Genomic DNA, 23,492 nt, shown 5'->3' on the forward strand with positions numbered 1-23,492 from the left:
AACCCTGATTACCCATTTCCTTCACTGACAGGAACCCTGATTCACTAACTGGAACCCTGGTTAACCATTACCTTCATTAACTGGAACCCTGGTTAATCATTACTTTCACTGACAGGACTGGTCAATGGTTACCTTCACTGCAGACATTGCTAGTTAATTAGCTTCACTAATAGGCATTATAAGTTAATCAGCATCTTCACTAACAGACATTGCTGGTTATTCATTACCTGTGACAAATGTCACTGGTTAATCGTTACTTTCTTTAAGATAATCCCTGGTGAATCGGGACCTCTCCCTAATCTCTGTCTTCTTCTCCTGATCTAGAGTGTTTGAGGGAATTGTGAGGAAGTTGAACAATCTGCTGGAGAAGCTGCATCAATCTTATTTCTTCTACCTGTTGCCGTCTCTGACCCGTTTTGTGTCCATCGGGTATTACATGCCGGCCTTTGTCTTCCTCATCCTCATCCTGCTGCTGAAGATATCCTTTTACTGGTTGGATTTTCCTCACTGTGACTCCTTCAGGGTGACACTCTGAGCTCCACTCTAGTGAGGGCCTTCAGTTTGACAGGAGCAGAGGCCTGAGCAGGAATACACTGACCACTAAAAGGATCAACACAGGTTAATAAGGCCAGTGAAAGGTCACAAACCAAACACGGAGATTCATTTCAAGAAGGTTGAACTTAGCAAGTAAAGATTCTACATTTATCATAGAGGGAAGAGAGGAGAATGTGCAGCCAAGATTGATTATGATGCTGCAGAATTTTGTTTTATTCATTAGGCAGTTGTCAACGACAGGATGGGAGGAGAGTGCTGCCTGTCTCTAGTTTTACTACTCTGCATATATTTCCATTTCTCCAGGTAGCTGCACCATCGAGGTGGTGGGGTCAGTACTGAGGGCACTCCACACTGTCAGAGGGTCAGTACTGAGGGAGTGCTGCACTGTCAGAGGGTCAGTACTGAGGGAGTGCCGCACTGTCAGAGGGTCAGTACTGAGGGAGTGCCGCACTGTCAGAGGGTCAGTACTGAGGGAGTGCCGCACTGTCAGAGGGTCAGTACTGAGGGAGTGCTGCACTGTCAGAGGGTCAGTAATGAGGGAGTGCTGCACTGTCAGAGGGTCAGTACTGAGGGAGTGCTGCACTGTCAGAGGGTCAGTACTGAGGGAGTGCTGCACTGTCAGAGGGTCAGTAATGAGGGAGTGCTGCACTGTCAGAGGGTCAGTACTGAGGGAGTGCTGCACTGTCAGAGGTTCAGTAGTGAGGGAGTGCTGCTCTGTCAGAGGGTCAGTAATGAGGGAGTGCTGCACTGTCAGAGGGTCAGTACTGAGGGAGTGCCGCACTGTCAGAGGGTCAGTACTGAGGGAGTGCTGCACTGTCAGAGGGTCAGCACTGAGGGCACTCCACACTGTCGGAGGGTCAGTACTGAGGGAGTGCTGCACTGTCAGAGGGTCAGTACTGAGGGAGTGCCGCACTGTCAGAGGGTCAGTACTGAGGGAGTGCTGCTCTGTCAGAGGGTCAGTAATGAGAGAGTGCTGCACTGTCAGAGGGTCAGTACTGAGGGAGTGCCGCACTGTCAGAGGGTCAGTACTGAGAGAGTGCTGCACTGTCAGAGGGTCAGTACTGGGGGAGTGCTGCACTGTCAGAGGGTCAGTACTGAGGGAGTGCCGCACTGTCAGAGGGTCAGTACTGAGGGAGTGCTGCTCTGTCAGAGGGTCAGTAATGAGAGAGTTCTGCACTGTCAGAGGGTCAGTACTGAGGGAGTGCCGCACTGTCAGAGGGTCAGCACTGAGGGAGTGCTGCTCTGTCAGAGGGTCAGTACTGAGAGAGTGCTGCACTGTCAGAGGGTCAGTACTGAGGGAGTGCTGCTCTGTCAGAGGGTCAGTACTGAGGGACTGCCGCACTGTCAGGGTCAGTACTGAGGGAGTGCCGCACTGTCAGAGGGTCAGTACTGAGAGGGTGCTGCACTGTCAGAGGGTCAGTACTGAGGGAGTGCCGCACTGTCAGAGGGTCAGTACTGAGGGAGTGCTGCTCTGTCAGAGGGTCAGTACTGAGAGAGTGCTGCACTGTCAGAGGGTCAGTACTGAGGGAGTGCTGCTCTGTCAGAGGGTCAGTACTGAGGGACTGCCGCACTGTCGGGGTCAGTACTGAGGGAGTGCCGCACTGTCAGAGGGTCAGTACTGAGGGACTGCCGCACTGTCAGGGTCAGTACTGAGGGAGTGCCGCACTGTCAGAGGGTCAGTACTGAGAGGGTGCTGCACTGTCAGAGGGTCAGTACTGAGGGAGTGCCGCACTGTCAGAGGGTCAGTACTGAGGGAGTGCTGCTCTGTCAGAGGGTCAGTACTGAGAGAGTGCTGCACTGTCAGAGGGTCAGTACTGAGGGAGTGCTGCTCTGTCAGAGGGTCAGTACTGAGGGACTGCCGCACTGTCAGGGTCAGTACTTAGGGAGTGCCGCACTGTCAGAGGGTCAGTACTGAGAGGGTGCGGCACTGTCAGAGGGTCAGTACTGAGGGAGCGCTGCACTGTCAGAGGGTCAGTAATGAGAGAGTGCTGCACTGTCAGAGGGTCAGTACTGAGGGAGTGCCGCACTGTCAGAGGGTCAGTACTGAGGGAGTGCTGCTCTGTCAGAGGGTCAGTACTGAGAGAGTGCTGCACTGTCAGAGGGTCAGTACTGAGGGAGTGCTGCTCTGTCAGAGGGTCAGTACTGAGGGACTGCGGCACTGTCAGGGTCAGTACTGAGGGAGTGCCGCACTGTCAGAGGGTCAGTACTGAGAGGGTGCTGCACTGTCAGAGGGTCAGTACTGAGGGAGTGTCACACTGTCAGAGGGTCAGTACTGAGGGAATGCTGCACTGTCAGAGGGTCAGTACTGAGGGTATTGTGCACTGTCAGAGGGTCAGTACTGAGGGAGTGCCGCACTGTCAGAGGGTCAGTACCGAGTGAGTGCCGCAGTGTCCGAGGGTCAGTACTGAGGCAGTGCTGCACTGTCCGAGGGTCAGGACTGAGGGAGTGCCGCACTGTCAGAGGGTCAGTACTGAGGGAGTGCCGCACTGTCAGAGAGTCAGTACTGAGGCAGTGCTGCACTGTCAGAGGGTCAGTACTGAGTGAGTGTCGCACTGTCAGAGAGTCAGTACTGAGTCAGTGCTGCACTGTCAGAGGGTCAGTACTGAGGGAGTGCTGCTCTGTCAGAGGGTCAGTACTGAGGGAGTGCTGCACTGTCAGAGGGTCAGTACTGAGGCAGTGCTGCACTGTCCGAGGGTCAGGACTGAGGGAGTGCCGCACTGTCAGAGGGTCAGTACTGAGGGAGTGCCGCACTGTCAGAGAGTCAGTACTGAGGGAGTGCTGCACTGTCAGAGGGTCAGTACTGAGGCAGTGCTGCACTGTCAGAGGGTCAGTGCTGAGGGAGTGCTGCACTGTCAGAGGGTCAGTACTGAGGGAGTGCCGCACTGTCAGAGAGTCAGTACTGAGGGAGTGCTGCACTGTCAGAGGGTCAGTACTGAGGCAGTGCTGCACTGTCAGAGGGCCAGTACTGAGGGAGTGCCGCACTGTCAGAGGGTCAGTAGTGAGGGAGTGCCGCACTGTCAGAGGGTCAGTACTGAGGGAGTGCTGCACTGTCAGAGGGTCAGTACTGAGGGAGTGCCGCACTGTCAGAGGGTCAGTACTGAGGGAGTGCCGCACTGTCAGAGGGTCAGTACTGAGGGAGGGCCACACTGTCAGAGGGTCAGTACTGAGGGAGGGCCGCACTGTCAGAGGGTCAGTACTGAGGGAGTGTCGCACTGTCAGAGAGTCAGTACTGAGGGAGTGCCGCACTGTCAGAGGGTCAGTACTGAGTCAGTGCTGCACTGTCAGAGGGTCAGTACTGAGGGAGTGCTGCTCTGTCAGAGGGTCAGTACTGAGGGAGTGCTGCACTGTCAGAGGGTCAGTACTGAGGGAGTGCCGCACTGTCAGAGAGTCAGTACTGAGGGAGTGTCGCACTGTCAGAGAGTCAGTACTGAGAGAGTGCTGCACTGTCAGAGGGTCAGTACTGAGGGAGTGCTGCTCTGTCAGAGGGTCAGTACTGAGTCAGTGCTGCACTGTCAGAGGGTCAGTACTGAGGGAGTGCCGCACTGTCAGAGGGTCAGTACTGAGGGAGTGCTGCTCTGTCAGAGGGTCAGTAATGAGAGAGTGCTGCACTGTCAGAGGGTCAGTACTGAGGGAGTGCCGCACTGTCAGAGGGTCAGTACTGAGAGAGTGCTGCACTGTCAGAGGGTCAGTACTGGGGGAGTGCTGCACTGTCAGAGGGTCAGTACTGAGGGAGTGCCGCACTGTCAGAGGGTCAGTACTGAGGGAGTGCTGCTCTGTCAGAGGGTCAGTAATGAGAGAGTTCTGCACTGTCAGAGGGTCAGTACTGAGGGAGTGCCGCACTGTCAAGGGTCAGCAATGAGGGAGTGCTGCTCTGTCAGAGGGTCAGTACTGAGAGAGTGCTGCACTGTCAGAGGGTCAGTACTGAGGGAGTGCTGCTCTGTCAGAGGGTCAGTACTGAGGGACTGCCGCACTGTCAGGGTCAGTACTGAGGGAGTGCCGCACTGTCAGAGGGTCAGTACTGAGAGGGTGCTGCACTGTCAGAGGGTCAGTACTGAGGGAGTGCCGCACTGTCAGAGGGTCAGTACTGAGGGAGTGCTGCTCTGTCAGAGGGTCAGTACTGAGAGAGTGCTGCACTGTCAGAGGGTCAGTACTGAGGGAGTGCTGCTCTGTCAGAGGGTCAGTACTGAGGGACTGCCGCACTGTCGGGGTCAGTACTGAGGGAGTGCCGCACTGTCAGAGGGTCAGTACTGAGGGACTGCCGCACTGTCAGGGTCAGTACTGAGGGAGTGCCGCACTGTCAGAGGGTCAGTACTGAGAGGGTGCTGCACTGTCAGAGGGTCAGTAATGAGAGAGTGCTGCACTGTCAGAGGGTCAGTACTGAGGGAGTGCCGCACTGTCAGAGGGTCAGTACTGAGGGAGTGCTGCTCTGTCAGAGGGTCAGTACTGAGGGACTGCGGCACTGTCAGGGTCAGTACTGAGGGAGTGCCGCACTGTCAGAGGGTCAGTACTGAGAGGGTGCTGCACTGTCAGAGGGTCAGTACTGAGGGAGCGCTGCACTGTCAGAGGGTCAGTGCAGAGGGAGCGCTGCACTGTCAGAGGGTCAGTACTGAGGGAGTGTCACACTGTCAGAGGGTCAGTACTGAGGGAATGCTGCACTGTCAGAGGGTCAGTACTGAGGGTATTGTGCACTGTCAGAGGGTCAGTACTGAGGGAGTGCCGCACTGTCAGAGGGTCAGTACCGAGTGAGTGCCGCAGTGTCCGAGGGTCAGTACTGAGGCAGTGCTGCACTGTCAGAGGGTCAGTACTGAGTGAGTGTCGCACTGTCAGAGGGTCAGTACTGAGGGAGTGCCGCACTGTCAGAGAGTCAGTACTGAGGCAGTGCTGCACTGTCAGAGGGTCAGTACTGAGTGAGTGTCGCACTGTCAGAGAGTCAGTACTGAGTCAGTGCTGCACTGTCAGGGTCAGTACTGAGGGAGTGCTGCTCTGTCAGAGGGTCAGTACTGAGGGAGTGCTGCACTGTCAGAGGGTCAGTACTGAGGCAGTGCTGCACTGTCCGAGGGTCAGGACTGAGGGAGTGCCGCACTGTCAGAGGGTCAGTACTGAGGGAGTGCCGCACTGTCAGAGAGTCAGTACTGAGGGAGTGCTGCACTGTCAGAGGGTCAGTACTGAGGCAGTGCTGCACTGTCAGAGGGTCAGTACTGAGTGAGTGCCGCACTGTCAGAGGGTCAGTGCTGAGGAAGTGCTGCACTGTCAGAGGGTCAGTACTGAGGGAGTGCCGCACTGTCAGAGAGTCAGTACTGAGGGAGTGCTGCACTGTCAGAGGGTCAGTACTGAGGCAGTGCTGCACTGTCAGAGGGTCAGTACTGAGGGAGTGCCGCACTGTCAGAGGGTCAGTACTGAGGGAGTGCCGCACTGTCAGAGGGTCAGTAGTGAGGGAGTGCCGCACTGTCAGAGGGTCAGTACTGAGGGAGTGCTGCACTGTCAGAGGGTCAGTACTGAGGGAGTGCCGCACTGTCAGAGGGTCAGTACTGAGGGAGTGCCGCACTGTCAGAGGGTCAGTACTGAGGCAGTGCCGGACTGTCCGAGGGTCAGGACTGAGGGAGTGCTGCTCTGTCAGAGGGTCAGTACTGAGGGACTGCGGCACTGTCAGGGTCAGTACTGAGGGAGTGCTGCACTGTCAGAGGGTCAGTACTGAGAGGGTGCTGCACTGTCAGAGGGTCAGGACTGAGGGAGTGCCGCACTGTCAGAGGGTCAGTACTGAGGGAGTGCCGCACTGTCAGAGAGTCAGTACTGAGGGAGTGCTGCACTGTCAGAGGGTCAGTACTGAGGGAGTGTCGCACTGTCAGAGAGTCAGTACTGAGGGAGTGCCGCAGTGTCAGTGGGTCAGTACTGAGGCAGTGCTGCACTGTCCGAGGGTCAGGACTGAGGGAGTGCCGCACTGTCAGAGGGTCAGTACTGAGGGAGTGCCGCACTGTCAGAGAGTCAGTACTGAGGGAGTGTCGCACTGTCAGAGAGTCAGTACTGAGGGAGTGCCGCAGTGTCAGAGGGTCAGTACTGAGGGAGTGCCGCACTGTCAGAGGGTCAGGACTGAGGGAGTGCCGCACTGTCAGAGGGTCAGTACTGAGGGAGTGCCGCACTGTCAGAGGGTAAGTACTGAGGGAGTGCCGCACTGTCAGAGAGTCAGTACTGAGGGAGTGCTGCACTGTCAGAGGGTCAGTACTGAGGCAGTGCTGCACTGTCAGAGGGTCAGTACTGAGGGAGTGCCGCACTGTCAGAGGGTCAGTGCTGAGGAAGTGCTGCACTGTCAGAGGGTCAGTACTGAGGGAATGCTGCACTGTCAGAGGGTCAGTACTGATGGAGTGCCGCACTGTCAGAGGGTCAGTAGTGAGGGAGTGCTGCACTGTCAGAGGGTCAGTACCGAGTGAGTGCCGCAGTGTCCGAGGGTCAGTACTGAGGCAGTGCTGCACTGTCCGAGGGTCAGGACTGAGGGAGTGCCGCACTGTCAGAGGGTCAGTACTGAGGGAGTGCCGCACTGTCAGAGAGTCAGTACTGAGGCAGTGCTGCACTGTCAGAGGGTCAGTACTGAGTGAGTGTCGCACTGTCAGAGAGTCAGTACTGAGTCAGTGCTGCACTGTCAGAGGGTCAGTACTGAGGGAGTGCTGCTCTGTCAGAGGGTCAGTACTGAGGGAGTGCTGCACTGTCAGAGGGTCAGTACTGAGGCAGTGCTGCACTGTCCGAGGGTCAGGACTGAGGGAGTGCCGCACTGTCAGAGGGTCAGTACTGAGGGAGTGCCGCACTGTCAGAGAGTCAGTACTGAGGGAGTGCTGCACTGTCAGAGGGTCAGTACTGAGGCAGTGCTGCACTGTCAGAGGGTCAGTACTGAGGGAGTGCCGCACTGTCAGAGGGTCAGTACTGAGGGAGTGCCGCACTGTCAGAGGGTCAGTAGTGAGGGAGTGCTGCACTGTCAGAGGGTCAGTACTGAGGGAGTGCCGCACTGTCAGAGGGTCAGTACTGAGGGAGTGCCGCACTGTCAGAGGGTCAGTACTGAGGGAGGGCCACACTGTCAGAGGGTCAGTACTGAGGGAGGGCCGCACTGTCAGAGGGTCAGTACTGAGGGAGTGTCGCACTGTCAGAGAGTCAGTACTGAGGGAGTGCCGCACTGTCAGAGGGTCAGTACTGAGTCAGTGCTGCACTGTCAGAGGGTCAGTACTGAGGGAGTGCTGCTCTGTCAGAGGGTCAGTACTGAGGGAGTGCTGCACTGTCAGAGGGTCAGTACTGAGGGAGTGCCGCACTGTCAGAGAGTCAGTACTGAGGGAGTGTCGCACTGTCAGAGAGTCAGTACTGAGAGAGTGCTGCACTGTCAGAGGGTCAGTACTGAGGGAGTGCTGCTCTGTCAGAGGGTCAGTACTGAGTCAGTGCTGCACTGTCAGAGGGTCAGTACTGAGGGAGTGCTGCTCTGTCAGAGGGTCAGTACTGAGGGACTGCGGCACTGTCAGGGTCCTTACTGAGGGTGTGCCGCACTGTCAGAGGGTCAGTACTGAGAGGGTGCTGCACTGTCAGAGGGTCACTACTGAGGGAGCGCTGCACTGTCAGAGGGTCAGTGCAGAGGGAGCGCTGCACTGTCAGAGGGTCAGTACTGAGGGAGTGTCACACTGTCAGAGGGTCAGTACTGAGGGAATGCTGCACTGTCAGGGGGTCAGTACTGAGGGAGTGCCGCACTGTCAGAGGGTCAGTACTGAGGGAGTGCCGCCGTGTCAGAGAGTCAGTACTGAGGCAGTGCTGCACTGTCAGAGGGTCAGTACTGAGGGAGTGTCGCACTGTCAGAGAGTCAGTACTGAGGGAGTGCCGCACTGTCAGAGGGTCAGTACTGAGGGAGTGCTGCACTGTCAGAGGGTCAGTACTGAGGGAGTGTCACACTGTCAGAGGGTCAGTACTGAGGGAGTGTCACACTGTCAGAGGGTCAGTACTGAGGGTATTGTGCACTGTCAGAGGGTCAGTACTGAGGGAGTGCCGCCGTGTCAGAGGGTCAGTACTGAGGCAGTGCCGCACTGTCAGAGAGTCAGTACTGAGGGAGTGCTGCACTGTCAGAGGGTCAGTACTGAGGCAGTGCTGCACTGTCAGAGGGTCAGTACTGAGGGAGTGCCGCACTGTCAGAGGGTCTGTGCTGAGGGAGTGCCGCACTGTCAGAGGGTCAGTACTGAGGCAGTGCCGGACTGTCCGAGGGTCAGGACTGAGGGAGTGCTGCTCTGTCAGAGGGTCAGTACTGAGGGACTGCGGCACTGTCAGGGTCAGTACTGAGGGAGTGCCGCACTGTCAGAGGGTCAGTACTGAGAGGGTGCTGCACTGTCAGAGGGTCAGGACTGAGGGAGTGCCGCACTGTCAGAGGGTCAGTACTGAGGGAGTGCCGCACTGTCAGAGAGTCAGTACTGAGGGAGTGCTGCACTGTCAGAGGGTCAGTACTGAGGGAGTGCCGCACTGTCAGAGAGTCAGTACTGAGGGAGTGTCGCACTGTCAGAGAGTCAGTACTGAGGGAGTGCCGCAGTGTCAGTGGGTCAGTACTGAGGCAGTGCTGCACTGTCCGAGGGTCAGGACTGAGGGAGTGCCGCACTGTCAGAGGGTCAGTACTGAGGGAGTGCCGCACTGTCAGAGAGTCAGTACTGAGGGAGTGTCGCACTGTCAGAGAGTCAGTACTGAGGGAGTGCCGCAGTGTCAGAGGGTCAGTACTGAGGGAGTGCCGCACCGTCAGAGGGTCAGGACTGAGGGAGTGCCGCACTGTCAGAGGGTCAGTACTGAGGGAGTGCCGCACTGTCAGAGGGTAAGTACTGAGGGAGTGCCGCACTGTCAGAGAGTCAGTACTGAGGGAGTGCTGCACTGTCAGAGGGTCAGTACTGAGGCAGTGCTGCACTGTCAGAGGGTCAGTACTGAGGGAGTGCCGCACTGTCAGAGGGTCAGTGCTGAGGAAGTGCTGCACTGTCAGAGGGTCAGTACTGAGGGAATGCTGCACTGTCAGAGGGTCAGTACTGATGGAGTGCCGCACTGTCAGAGGGTCAGTAGTGAGGGAGTGCTGCACTGTCAGAGGGTCAGTACTGAGGGAGTGCCGCACTGTCAGAGGGTCAGTACTGAGGGAGTGCCGCACTGTCAGAGAGTCAGTACTGAGGGAGTGTCGCACTGTCAGAGAGTCAGTACTGAGGGAGTGCCGCAGTGTCAGAGGGTCAGTACTGAGGCCGTGCTGCACTGTCCGAGGGTCAGGACTGAGGGAGTGCCGCACTGTCAGAGAGTCAGTACTGAGGGAGTGCTGCACTGTCAGAGGGTCAGTACTGAGGCAGTGCTGCACTGTCCGAGGGTCAGTACTGAGGGAGTGCCGCAGTGTCAGAGGGTCAGTACTGAGGGTATTGTGCACTGTCAGAGGGTCAGTACTGAGGGAGTGCCGCCGTGTCAGAGGGTCAGTACTGAGGCCGTGCCGCACTGTCAGAGAGTCAGTACTGAGGGAGTGCTGCACTGTCAGAGGGTCAGTGCTGAGGAAGTGCTGCACTGTCAGAGGGTCAGTACTGAGGGAGTGCCGCACTGTCAGAGGGTCAGTGCTGAGGAAGTGCTGCACTGTCAGAGGGTCAGTACTGAGGCAGTGCCGCACTGTCCGAGGGTCAGGACTGAGGGAGTGCCGCACTGTCAGAGAGTCAGTACTGAGGGAGCGCCGCACTGTCAGAGGGTCAGTACTGAGGGAGCGCCGCACTGTCAGAGGGTCAGTACTGAGGGAGTGCCGCACTGTCAGAGGGTCAGTACTGAGGGAGTGCCGCACTGTCAGAGGGTCAGTGCTGAGGGAGTGCCGCACTGTCAGAGGGTCAGTACTGAGGGAGTGCTGCACTGTCAGAGGGTCAGTACTGAGCGAGTGCTGCACTGCCAGAGGGTCAGTACTGAGGGAATGCCGCACTGTCAGAGGGTCAGTACTGAGGGAGTGCCGCACTGTCAGAGGGTCAGTACTGAGGGAGTGCTGCACTGTCAGAGGGTCAGTACTGAGGGAGGGCCGCACTGTCAGAGGGTCAGTACTGAGGGAGGGCCGCACTGTCAGAGGGTCAGTACTGAGGGAGTGCTGCACTGTCAGAGGGTCAGTACTGAGGGAGTGCTTCACTGTCAGACGGTCAGTACTGAGGGAGTGCTGCACTGTCAGAGGGTCAGTACTGAGGGAGTGCAGCACTGTCAGAGGGTCAGTACTGAGGGAGGGCCGCACTGTCAGAGGGTCAGTACTGAGGGAGTGCCGCACTGTCAGAGGGTCAGTACTGAGGGAGTGCCGCACTGTCAGAGGGTCAGTACTGAGGGAGTGCTGCACTGTCAGTACTGAGGGAGTGCTGCACTGTCAGTACTGAGGGAGTGCCGCACTGTCAGTACTGAGGGAGTGCTGCACTGTCAGAGGGGCCCTTTGTCAGATGAAATCTAAAGCTGTGTCCATTTCTGTGCCCCCAGTTGTCCGAGAATGATTGTTCTGCATTATTTTGATGAAAAGCTGGGAGTGGTTCTCAGCGAGGTCACGCAATAGAACCATAGAAGCACCACAGTGCAGACAGGCCATTCAGCCACCGAGTCGGCACCGACCCTTCGAAATAGCATCCTACCTGGACCCACTTCCCCGCCCTACCCCTTATCATGGCCAATCCACCTAACTGTGGGAGGAAACCGGAGCACCCGGAGGAAACCCACGCAGACACGGGGCGCGATTCACCGACCTCACGCCGGGTGGGAGAATCGCGGCAGTGCTGGGTGAATCACGCCACGCCGCCTTGGCACCCCCACGCGATTCTCCCACCCCCCCCCCCCAAATGGCGTGTTGCGTTTTGCGACAGGCCGCTCGGAGAATCGCCGCTCGCCGTTTCTAACGGCAACCAGCGATTCTTCGGCCTAGATGCGGCCTGCCGAATCCGACCGGTTCACGCCGGCGCCAACCACACCTGGTCGCTGCCGGCGTGAACATCGTGCGACCGCTGCGTGTGGGGCCTGTTGGGGAAGGAGGGAGGATCGAGCACCAGGGGCGTGCTCAGGAGGGGCCTGGCCCGCGATCAGTGCCCACCGATCGTCGGGCTGGCCTCTCTGAAAGACGTACTCTTTTTGCTCCGCCGCCCCACAAGATCAATCCGCCATGTCTTGCGGGGCAGCGGAGGGGAGACGGCAACCGCGCATGCGCGGGTGACATCATTTAGGCGCCGCCGGCCGCGTCATTCAGGCCGCGCCGCTTTGACGCAAGCGTCAAGGCCCGGCGCGCGAGATTGACGCGTTGCCGCTCCTAGCCCCCCCGGGGGGGAGGTTGGAGAATGGGGGGCGAGGAGCGGGCTCCGACGCCAGAGTGAAACACTCCGGGTTTCACTCCGGCGTCGGCACTTTGTCTCCCTTTGGGAGAATTTCGCCCAGGGAAAACGTGCAGACTCCACACCGACAGTCACCCAAGTTTGGAATCGAACCCGGGTCCCTGGCACTGTGAGGCAGCACTGCCAATCACTGTATCACAAATATCCCTCAGCAAACATCACTGAACCAGATTATCCTGGATATTATCACATTGCAGTTGATGATTACAGCTGTGACTACACCTCCCAGGTTATTTATTGGGTGGAATGTGTGGTGATATGCATCACTGTAAATGCACAAGGGGCTATTGTAAATACACGTAGACTAGCTAGACACTAGAGGGAGCACCAGAGACATGACACACAGACATTCAACCAATAGGTCAGTAAGATAGGACACGACCAATGGGCATTCACGATACACACAGAGGTGACACTACCACAGGAGGGCATTACACCAACCCATATAAAAGGACACAGCACACATGATCTTCCTCTTTCCAGTGGAGACATTCAGTGAGTACACAGGGTTGATTTGAAACACATCACGCCCACCACGTGGATTGTAGCAGACTGGTTCGTCAGTCTGAGTAGCTGTAGCAGGATTAACAGGAGAGTCGAATCCAAGTAGGAGAATTGTTAACAGTTTAATAAATGTGTTAAAGCTATCTCCAAGTCTGAACCTTCCTTTGTCAGAGTGCACATCAAGGAAGCAGCTTATGCTACGTCAGGAGCATAACAAAACAGAAAGCAATTCAAGGTGGCCTGAGGATGGGAATGTTGCTATAGAAATGCAATTCCTTTAGGAGAAACTGCAAAGGAAGTATCTGCCTGAGAAATTTTGCAGTTTTTGCTTTTGTTGATCCATATTTTCCTTAATGTGTTTCCACGCTCTGGACCTCTGGATTAAACTGTCGAAAGCTCCGGTGTGTCCCCAGGATTGTGTTGTGGAGGTATGGAGTTTGGGTGTGGATGGTGAGGTGGGATGGGGGAGTGAGGGTAGCGGGGGAGCGTGTGTTGGGGGTATGGGTGGTGCAGTTTGGACTGTCTTCGGAGTTCAGATACCCTTTCACTTTCCACTGGCCTCTGTTGAGGGCGATGACCTACATAGAAACATACATAGAAAATGGATCTTTGACAAAAAGTCATCCAGACTCGAAAAATTCGCTCCCTTCTCTCTCCCCAGATGCTGTCAGACCTGCTGAGTTTGTCCAGCATTTTCTGTTTCTGTTTCAGATTCAGCATCCGCAGTAATTTGCTGTTATCATAGAAAATAGAAGCCGGAGGAGGCCATTCAGCCCTTCGAGCCTGCTCCACCATTCATCATGATCATGGTTGATCATCAAGTTCAATACCCTGATCCCACCTTCCCCACATGTCCCTTTAGCCCCAAGAGCTAGATCTAATTCTTTCTTGAAATCACATAACGTTCAACTACTTCCTGTGTGGCAGTGATTCCACAGATTCACCACTCTCTCTGGGTGAAGAAATTTCTCCTCGCCTCAGTCCTAAAAGGTTTACCCCTTATCCTCAAACTATGACTCCTAGTTCTGTACAATAATACTGCACACAATAGTCCAGGTGTGGCCTCACAATTGCAGTAAAACATCTCTATTCCTGGGCAGCACAGTGGTGCAGTGGTTAGCACTGCTGTCTGACGACACCGAGGTCCCAGGTACAATCCCGGTTCTGGGTCACTGTCCGTGTGGAGTTTGCACATTCTCCCCATGTTTGCGTGGGTTTCGCCCCCACAACCTAAAGATGTGCAGGGAAGGTGGATTGGCCACGCTAAATTGCCCTTAATTGGAAAAAACTGAATTGGGTACTCTAAATTTATTTTTAAAAAACATTTCTCTTCCTACTCAAATCCTCTCGCTATGAAGGCCAATATACCATTTGCCACCTTTACCGCCTGCTGTACCTGCATGCTTACTTTCAGCGACTGATGCACGAGGACACCAAGGTCTCGCTGAGTTACCGCCTCTCTCAATCTACACCCATTCAAATAATAATCTGCCTTCCTATTTTTGCTACCGAAGCAGATAACCTCACATTTATCCACATTATACTTCATCTGCCGTGAATGTGCCCACTCACTCAGCCTGTCCAAATCCCACTGAAGCATCTCTACATCCTCCTCACAGCTCCCCCTCCCACCAACTTTGTATCATTTTTGCGGCACGGTGGAACAGTGGTAAGCACTGCTCCAGGGTCCTGGGTTCAATTCCGGCTTCGGGTGACTGTGTGAAGTTTGCACTTTCTCCCCGTGTGTGCGTGGGCTTCCTCCGGGTGCTCCGGTTTCCTCCCACTGTCCAAACATGTGCAGGTTAGGTAAATTGGCCATGATAAATAGCCCCTTCATGTCCAAAAGGTTAGATTGGGTTACGGGGATAGGGTGGAGGCGTGGGCTTAAGTTGGTGCTCTTTCTAAGGGCTGGTGCAGACTCGATGGGCCAAATGGCCTCCTGCACTATTAATTCAATGATCTGCAGATTTGGAGATGATATTTTTAGTTCCCTCATCTATCTCATTAATATATAATGTGAACAGTTGGGGTCCAAGCACTGATCCCTGCGGTACCCCACTAGTCACTGCCTGCCAATCAGAAAAAGACCCATTCACTCCAACTTTTTGCTTCCTGTGTGCTAACCAGCTTCTGCTATGTGAGGGGTTGTAGAAAACCTTCTAAAGTCGATATAAATCACATCCACTGTTGCTGCCTGGTCAACTTTACTAGTTACATCTTCAAAGAATTCTGGTAGATTTGTCAAGCATGATTTCCCTTTCGTAAATCCTTACTCACTTTGTCTAATTACACCGCTGCTTTCCAAATGCTGCTCCAAATTTGCTGCATTCCAGTTCCCATGGTTACGAATGGACGTTTGTCTCTCTCACCCAGGCTTCCAGACGTAAAGCCTGAGGCCAGGCACTGACCCTCGTTGGCAGGACAGACACTTGGGGGGGGGGGGGGGGGGGGGGGAGACAGGAGCTGAGATCTACCCATTCACTGATTTATGACGAGACAAACTATGGGTCAATAAGAATAATAATAATCTTTATTGTCGCAAGTAGGCTCACATTAACACCGCAATGAAGTTACTGCGAAAATCCCCTAGTTGCCGCATTCCGGCACCTGTTCGGGTACACAGAGGGAGAATTCCGACTGTATAATTCCCATTATACAGGGCTCACTCTGGTACAGAGCATTCACTCCCATTATACAGAGCTCACTCTGGTATAGAGCGTTCACTCCCATTATACAGGGCTCACTCTGGTATAGAGCGTTCACTCCCATTATACAGGGCTCACTCTGGTACAGAGCATTCACTCCCATTATACAGAGCTCACTCTGGTATAGAGCGTTCACTCCCATTATACAGGGCTCACTCTGGTACAGAGCATTCACTCCCATTATACAGGGCTCACTCTGGTATAGAGCGTTCACTCCCATTATACAGGGCTCACTCTGGTACAGAGCGTTCACTCCCATTATACAGAGCTCACTCTGGTATAGAGCGTTCACTCCCATTATACAGAGCTCACTCTGGTATAGAGCGTTCACTCCCATTATACAGAGCTCACTCTGGTATAGAGCGTTCACTCCCATTATACAGAGCTCACTCTGGTATAGAGCGTTCACTCCCATTATACAGGGCTCACTCTGGTACAGAGCGTTCACTCCCATTACACAGGGCTCACTCTGGGTATAGAGCGTTCACTCCCATTACGCAGGGCTCACTCTGGTATAGAGCGTTCACTCCCATTATACAGGGCTCACTCTGGTACAGAGCGTTCACTCCCATTATACAGGGCTCACTCTGGTATAGAGCGTTCACTCCCATTATACAGGGCTCACTCTGGTATAGAGCGTTCACTCCCATTATACAGGGCTCACTCTGGTACAGAGCGTTCACTCCCATTATACAGGGCTCACTCTGGTATAGAGCGATCACTCCCATTATACAGGGCTCACTCTGGTATAGAGCGTTCACTCCCATTATACAGAGCTCACTCTGGTATAGAGCGATCACTCCCATTATACAGAGCTCACTCTGGTATAGAGCGATCACTCCCATTATACAGGGCTCACTCTGGTACAGAGCGTTCACTCCCATTATACAGGGCTCACTCTGGTATAGAGCGTTCACCCCCGTTATACAGGGCTCACTCGGGTATAGAGCGTTCACTCCCATTATACAGGGCTCACTCTGGTATAGAGCGTTCACTCCCATTATACAGGGCTCACTCTGGTATAGAGCGTTCACTCCCATTATACAGGGCTCACTCTGGTATAGAGCGTTCACTCCCATAATACAGGGCTCACTCTGGTATAGAGCGTACACTCCCATTACACATGGCTCACTCTGGGTATAGAGTGTTCACTCCCATTATGCAGGGCTCACTCTGGTATAGAGCGTACACTCCCATTACACAGGGCTCACTCTGGGTACAGAGCGTTCACTCCCATTATACAGGGCTCACTCTGGTATAGAGCGTTCACTCCCATTATACAGGGCTCACTCTGGTATAGAGCGTTCACTCCCATTATACAGGGCTCACTCTGGTATAGAGCGTTCACTCCCGTTACGCAGGGCTCACTCTGGTACAGAGCGTTCACTCCCATTATACAGGGGTCACACTGGTATAGAGCGTTCACTCCCATTATACAGGGCTCACTCTGGTATAGAGCGTTCGCTCCCATTATACAGGGCTCACTCTGGTATAGAGCGTTCACTCCCATAATACAGGGCTCACTCTGGTATAGAGCGCACACTCCCATTACACAGGGCTCACTCTGGGTATAGAGTGTTCACTCCCATTATACAGGGCTCACTCTGGTATAGAGCGTTCACCCCCGTTATACAGGGCTCACTCGGGTATAGAGCGTTCACTCCCATTATACAGGGCTCACTCTGGTATAGAGCGTTCACTCCCATTATACAGAGCTCACTCTGGTATAGAGCGATCACTCCCATTATACAGGGCTCACTCTGGTACAGAGCGTTCACTCCCATTATACAGGGCTCACTCTGGTATAGAGCGTTCACTCCCATTATACAGGGCTCACTCTGGTATAGAGTGTTCACTCCCATTATGCAGGGCTCACTCTGGTACAGAGCGTTCACCCCCGTTATACAGGGCTCACTCGGGTATAGAGCGTTCACTCCCATTATACAGGGCTCACTCTGGTATAGAGCGTTCACCCCCGTTATACAGGGCTCACTCGGGTATAGAGCGTTCACTCCCATTATACAGGCTCACTCTGGTATAGAGCGTTCACTCCCATTATACAGGGCTCACTCTGGTATAGAGCGTTCACTCCCATTATACAGGGCTCACTCTGGTATAGAGCGATCACTCCCATTATACAGGGCTCACTCTGGTACAGAGCGTTCACTCCCATTATACAGGGCTCACTCTGGTATAGAGCGTTCACCCCCGTTATACAGGGCTCACTCGGGTATAGAGCGTTCACTCCCATTATACAGGGCTCACTCTGGTATAGAGCGTTCACCCCCGTTATACAGGGCTCACTCGGGTATAGAGCGTTCACTCCCATTATACAGGGCTCACTCTGGTATAGAGCGTTCACTCCCATTATACAGGGCTCACTCTGGTATAGAGCGTTCACTCCCATTATACAGGGCTCACTCTGGTACAGAGCGTTCACTCCCATTATGCAGGGCTCAGTCTGGTATAGAGCGTACACTCCCATTACACAGGGCTCACTCTGGGTATAGAGCGTTCACTCCCATTATACAGGGCTCACTCTGGGTACAGAGCGTTCACTCCCATTATACAGGGCTCACTCTGGTATAGAGCGTTCACGCCCATTATACAGGGCTCACTCTGGTATAGAGCGTTCACGCCCATTATACAGGGCTCACTCTGGGTACAGAGCGTTCACTCCCATTATACAGGGCTCACTCTGGTATAGAGCGTTCACGCCCATTACGCAGGGCTCACTCTGGTACAGAGCGTTCACTCCCATTATACAGGGGTCACACTGGTATAGAGCGTTCACTCCCATTATACAGGGCTCACTCTGGTATAGAGCGTTCACTCCCATTATACAGGGCTCACTCTGGTACAGAGCGTTCACTCCCATTATACAGAGCTCACTCTGGGTACAGAGCGTTCACTCCCATTATGCAGGGCTCAGTCTGGTATAGAGCGTACACTCCCATTACACAGGGCTCACTCTGGGTATAGAGTGTTCACTCCCATTATACAGGGCTCACTCTGGGTACAGAGCGTTCACTCCCATTACACAGGGCTCACTCTGGGTATAGAGCGTTCACTCCCATTATACAGGGCTCACTCTGGGTACAGAGCGTTCACTCCCATTATACAGGGCTCACTCTGGTACAGAGCGTTCACTCCCATTACGCAGGGCTCAGTCTGGTATAGAGCATTCACTCCCATTACACAGGGCTCACTCTGGGTATAGAGCGTTCACTCCCATTATACAGGGCTCACTCTGGTACAGAGCTTTCACTCCCATTATACAGGGCTCACTCTGGTATAGTGCGTTCACTCCCATTATGCAGGGCTCACTCTGGTATAGAGCGTTCACCCCCATTATACAGGGCTCACTCTGGTATAGAGCGTTCACTCCGGTATAGAGCGTTCACTCCCATTATACAGGGCTCAGTCTGGTACAGAGCGTTCACTCCCATTATGCAGGGCTCACTCTGGTACAGAGCATTCACTCCCATTATACAGGGCTCACTCTGGGTATAGAGCGTTCACTCCTATTATGCAGGGCTCACTCTGGTATAGAGCGTACACTCCCATTATACAGGGCTCACTCTGGTACAGAGCGCTCACTCCCGTTTGCCTCCCTGTTAACTGTGCGATCTCTGTACTGTTGTTTTTCTGCAGAGCGTGAGGCCGGGTTTCCTGTCAATCGTGACTCCTATTTTCATCTGCCACATTATGGGGCTTGCCCTCTACTACGTGCCACTCCTGTGCCAGGGCACAGCCACGGACCATTTCCCAGTCTCGGAGACGGAAGCTGTTGTGCTCACCTCTATTGCTATTTACGTGGCTGGATTAGCGCTACCTCACAATACACAGAGGTATGGTGGATTGACACAGCCGAGTGTGAGCAGAGAACAAACACGTTAATGAGTGTGACGATTCGATGTATTATCACAGTGAGGAACTGAGACAGAGCTGGTCTATGGAATTAGTCAGAGCGGATAGAGAGAGAGAGCTGGACACTGGAATTAGTGAGGTCAGGGAGAGGTGGCTGGACACTGGAATTAGTGAGGTCAGGGAGAGGTGGCTGGACACTGGAATTAGCCAGGGAGAGGTGGCTGGACAGTGGAATTAGTGAGGTCAAGGAGAGGTGGCTGGACACTGGAATTAGCCAGGGAGAGGTGGCTGGACACTGGAATTAGTGAGGTCAGGGAGAGGTGGCTGGACACTGGAATTAGTGAGGTCAGGGAGAGGTGGCTGGACACTGGAATTAGCCAGGGAGAGGTGGCTGGACACTGGAATTAGTGAGGTCAGGGAGAGGTGGCTGGACACTGGAATTAGTGAGGTCAGGGAGAGGTGGCTGGACACTGGAATTAGCCAGGGAGAGGTGGCTGGACACTGGAATTAGCCAGGGAGAGGTGGCTGGACACTGGAATTAGCCAGGGAGAGGTGGCTGGACACTGGAATTAGCCAGGGAGAGGTGGCTGGACACCGGCATTAGTGAGGTCAGGGAGAGGTGGCTGGACACTGGAATTAGTGAGTCAGGGAGAGGTGGCTGGACACTGGAATTAGTGAGTCAGGGAGAGGTGGCTGGACACTGGAATTAGCCAGGGAGAGGTGGCTGGACACTGGAATTAGTGAGGTCAGGGAGAGGTGGCTGGACACTGGAATTAGTGAGGGAGAGGTGGCTGGACACTGGAATTAGCCAGGGAGAGGTGGCTGGACACTGGAATTAGCCAGGGAGAGGTGGCTGGACACTGGAATTAGTGAGGCCAGGGAGAGGTGGCTGGACACTGGAATTAGTGAGTCAGGGAGAGGTGGCTGGACACTGGAATTAGTGAGGCCAGGGAGAGGTGGCTGGACACTGGAATTAGCCAGGGAGAGGTGGCTGGACACTGGAATTTGAGAGGCCAGGGAGAGGTGGCTGGACACTGGAATTAGTGAGGGAGAGGTGGCTGGACACTGGAATTAGTGAGGCCAGGGAGAGGTGGCTGGACACTGGAATTAGTGAGTCAGGGAGAGGTGGCTGGACACTGGAATTAGTGAGGCCAGGGAGAGGTGGCTGGACACTGGAATTAGCCAGGGAGAGGTGGCTGGACACTGGAATTAGTGAGGCCAGGGAGAGGTGGCTGGACACTGGAATTAGCCAGGGAGAGGTGGCTGGACACTGGAATTGGTGAGTCAGGGAGAGGTGGCTGGACACTGGAATTAGCCGGGGAGAGGTGGCTGGACACTGGAATTGGTGAGTCAGGGAGAGGTGGCTGGACACTGGAATTAGCCGGGGAGAGGTGGCTGGACACTGGAATTAGCCAGGGAGAGGTGGCTGGACACTGGAATTAGTGAGTCAGGGAGAGGTAGCTGGACACAGGAATTAGTGAGGCCAGGGAGAGGTGGCTGGACACTGGAATTCGCCAGGGAGAGGTGGCTGGACACTGGAATTAGCCAGGGAGAAGTGGCTGGACACTGGAATTAGCCAGGGAGAGGTGGCTGGACACTGGAATTAGTGAGTCACGGAGAGGTGGCTGGACACTGGAATTAGTGAGTCACGGAGAGGTGGCTGGACACTCCTTAGCCTCGGGGAAATTTCAAATTCTGGATGATTTTGATCGAGGCGAAGAGGAAACTCTCTTGACTGTGACAGAAGGGTTGGTGAAATATCGGAGCCACTTGTTAGAAACGGAGATTTTATCGTGCAATAAGTTGTTCTGAGTAGGAATGCATTCCCTGAAAAGTTAGTGGAAGCAGATTCAATAATAACTTTCATAAATAAATTGAATAAATACTGGAGGTGTGACGAGGAAAGAGCGGGGAGTGGGATCCGTTATATAGATCGTGTAAAGAGGCAGCATAGACACTGTGCCAAACAGCTTTGTCCTGTGAGTTGTAATTGTGTGGAGTTACTGGATGTTGTTATTTAAACTGCGTATCCTCCTGTTTGTTCCCCCCCCTCACCTGGAAGTGTATTACCCATTGAAGTGTCTGCCTGTGGCTGGATGACCCTGAAGCTGATTTCCATTCTCTACCTGGCTCTGCTCCTGGGTTGCATTACCCTGATCAATTTCTCACTGGGCTTCATCCTGGCTGCCACCCTGATCCCAGCAGCTGCCGTGGCTCAGCCAGCACCTCACAAGTAAGTGGAGGCAAATAAAACTGGGGTGGGGTATCAGCGGTGCGCTCGAAACCGACAAAATTACAGTGCTGTGTGTGTGGAAAGACCAGGAGAGCAAATCACTCTGCTAGCACAGGTAGCATTGGCTGAATGGCCTCATTGTGGGCTGTGAAATCCTGTGGAAACCACAGGATTGTTTCGGTTGGAAAACCTGCATTTATACGTCACCTTTCACATCCTCAGGATACCCCAGCGCAGAACGAGGTCTATCCGCCAATGTAACTATGTAATTTCTCTCAAATTACAACCTGACCACCTCCCTGTGAAAAGCTAACGGGTCCTTAGTTTCCGGTCTCCGCGTTTCTTTTTTGGGAAGATGATGCAGTCACATCCCATCCCAGACCTCGCTCGCTCTGGGGTGGACTGAACCTGGGTGTGGACAGGAGAGGATTCATTCGTTATACTGTCAGGGAACTCAATCGAGGAGCCTTAATCCCAGCGACTGCACGTCTAGGTCCTTGGAGTTCGGATTGTATCAGAAAGTCATCTAAATTATTGGGTGTTATTTAAATTGTGAGGTTGTGATCCTGATGATCTTTGTTTCCTCTATGTGGGGTGCCCAGCTTCCAGAATCCTCACTGTTCAAACACTTCATTATAATGCAAATTTGTTAGGGGATTGGTAAAAACGTACGGTTTCCTTTCCTAAAGAGCATTACTGAACCAGATGAACAAGCTGATAGTTTCATGGTCACTCACCAGCCTGATTTGGAAATATATCGGCTCTTCCTTCACTGTCGCTGGGACAACATCCTGGAACTCCCTCCCTAACAGCACCGTGGATGTACCTACACCATGTGGACTGCAGTGGGTGGTGGGTGTGGTGGGGGTGGGGTAGTGGTGGGGGGGTGGGGGGTGGTGGTGGGGTGGGTGGGGGGTTGGTGTGTGGGGTGGGGGGGGGGGTTGGTGTGTGTGGGGGGTGGGGTAGTGGTGGGGGGGTGGGGTAGTGGTGGGGGTGGTGGTGGGGGGTGTGTGTGGGGGGTTGGTGTGTGTGGGGGGGTGGTGTGTGGGGTGGGGGGGGCACCGTTGCTCCATATACCTGGAATGTTTCTGCCGAAACTCCCAAACTTCTTAACCTTAACAGAAGGTGCTGGAAAAACTCAGCAGGTCTGGCATCGTCTGTGGAGAGAGACTTCAACATGAGTTCCAAAGAAGAGTCATTCGTATCAGATTCGTATCACAGATGTTGCCGCACCAGCTGTTTTTCTCAATCCTCAAATAGTTTTGATTAATAAGGGGATCGGGGGTTATGGGGAGAAGGCAGGAAAATGGGGATGAGAAAAACATCAGCCATGATTGAATGGCGAAGCAGACTTGATGGGCCGAGTGGCTCCTATGTCTTATGGTCTTCAGTGCAATTATTGGATATTTGTATTTAAGTTCAGTGAGACGGCGGGCCGCACTTTTTCTTAGGGTCTGGCACATCTATTTTGAGCCACGCTTTTAGCCATTTCAATTGTCTGTCTCTTTCCTGCCCCCTCTGCAGGATGTTCAACGCCCTGTTCCTCATCCTGATGTCTCCGGCCACTGTCGTGTTGCTGTGCATTTACCTGTACCATGAGCTGACAGAGTACCCCATAACCTTGCTGGAGTGTTGGCAGCTATTCCTGCAGGCCGTTGCAGAATCCATCCTCGACCATCACCTGTACAGTTCCATAGTTTACCCCTTCATCGTGTTCTTCATCTACCCCTGCTGGCTCCTCCTTTGGAATGTGGTCTTCTGGAATTAAGACAGACCCCCAACCCCCTCCCCAGCTCTGATGGCATGTTCTGGCACACCAACGGTGAAAGTGTTGGCAGAAGATTCATTGCCTGTGGACATGGTTGACTGCACTGAGGGACTGGAGATGAACGGACCAAGGGTCTTGTTATTGAATAATGCTCAGTCCCAGTTCTCTTGGGAGTCTGCATGTTGAGGCGTGCAGTTGGGAGGAGGAGGGGAGGAGGGGGGGGGGGGGGGGGGGGTTGGTGTGCGGGAGGCAGCCAGAGATAAGTGGGAAGGCAACACTACGAGGGATAGTTGAGGGAAAGGTCAGTTGGAGGCTTCAGAAAAAGGGAGGGAGCAGAGGATCGTGTCGGGGGCGGGGGGGAAAGTGACGGGGTCACAGGAAGGAATGAATAGATTGAGCTATCAGAGGGAAGGACCATGGGTAGTGAGGAGGGGCTGAAGAGGGAAAGTTAATGGGAACAGGACAATTAACCATTTATTGGAGTCCCAGAGCAAAGACAATGT

The 23,492-nt window shown here is 54.1% G+C and overlaps 1 protein-coding gene and 1 long non-coding RNA gene across 2 annotated transcripts in view; both read left to right on the top strand.

The window, feature by feature from the left end:
* The window catches only part of gpaa1 (glycosylphosphatidylinositol anchor attachment 1), a 52,176-nt gene extending 28,965 nt beyond the window's left edge, over window positions 1-23,211 (top strand). Inside the window, exons 9-13 of the mRNA XM_038798708.1 lie at window positions 325-478; window positions 12,779-12,841; window positions 18,773-18,969; window positions 21,051-21,221; window positions 22,746-23,211. Of these exons, the coding sequence (XP_038654636.1) occupies window positions 325-478; window positions 12,779-12,841; window positions 18,773-18,969; window positions 21,051-21,221; window positions 22,746-22,989 (829 nt within the window). The 3' untranslated portion in view covers window positions 22,990-23,211. The remainder of the gene's footprint in view (window positions 1-324; window positions 479-12,778; window positions 12,842-18,772; window positions 18,970-21,050; window positions 21,222-22,745) is intronic.
* On the top strand, window positions 18,987-20,622 carry LOC119966653. The gene is made up of 4 exons (XR_005460805.1): window positions 18,987-19,205; window positions 19,242-20,149; window positions 20,181-20,512; window positions 20,575-20,622. It is a non-coding gene; the product is annotated as an uncharacterized LOC119966653 (long non-coding RNA).
* Window positions 23,212-23,492: the final 281 nt, after the last annotated feature.

The sequence above is a fragment of the Scyliorhinus canicula genome, chromosome 5 (assembly GCF_902713615.1).
Source record: "Scyliorhinus canicula chromosome 5, sScyCan1.1, whole genome shotgun sequence".
Taxonomy (NCBI): domain Eukaryota; kingdom Metazoa; phylum Chordata; class Chondrichthyes; order Carcharhiniformes; family Scyliorhinidae; genus Scyliorhinus; species Scyliorhinus canicula.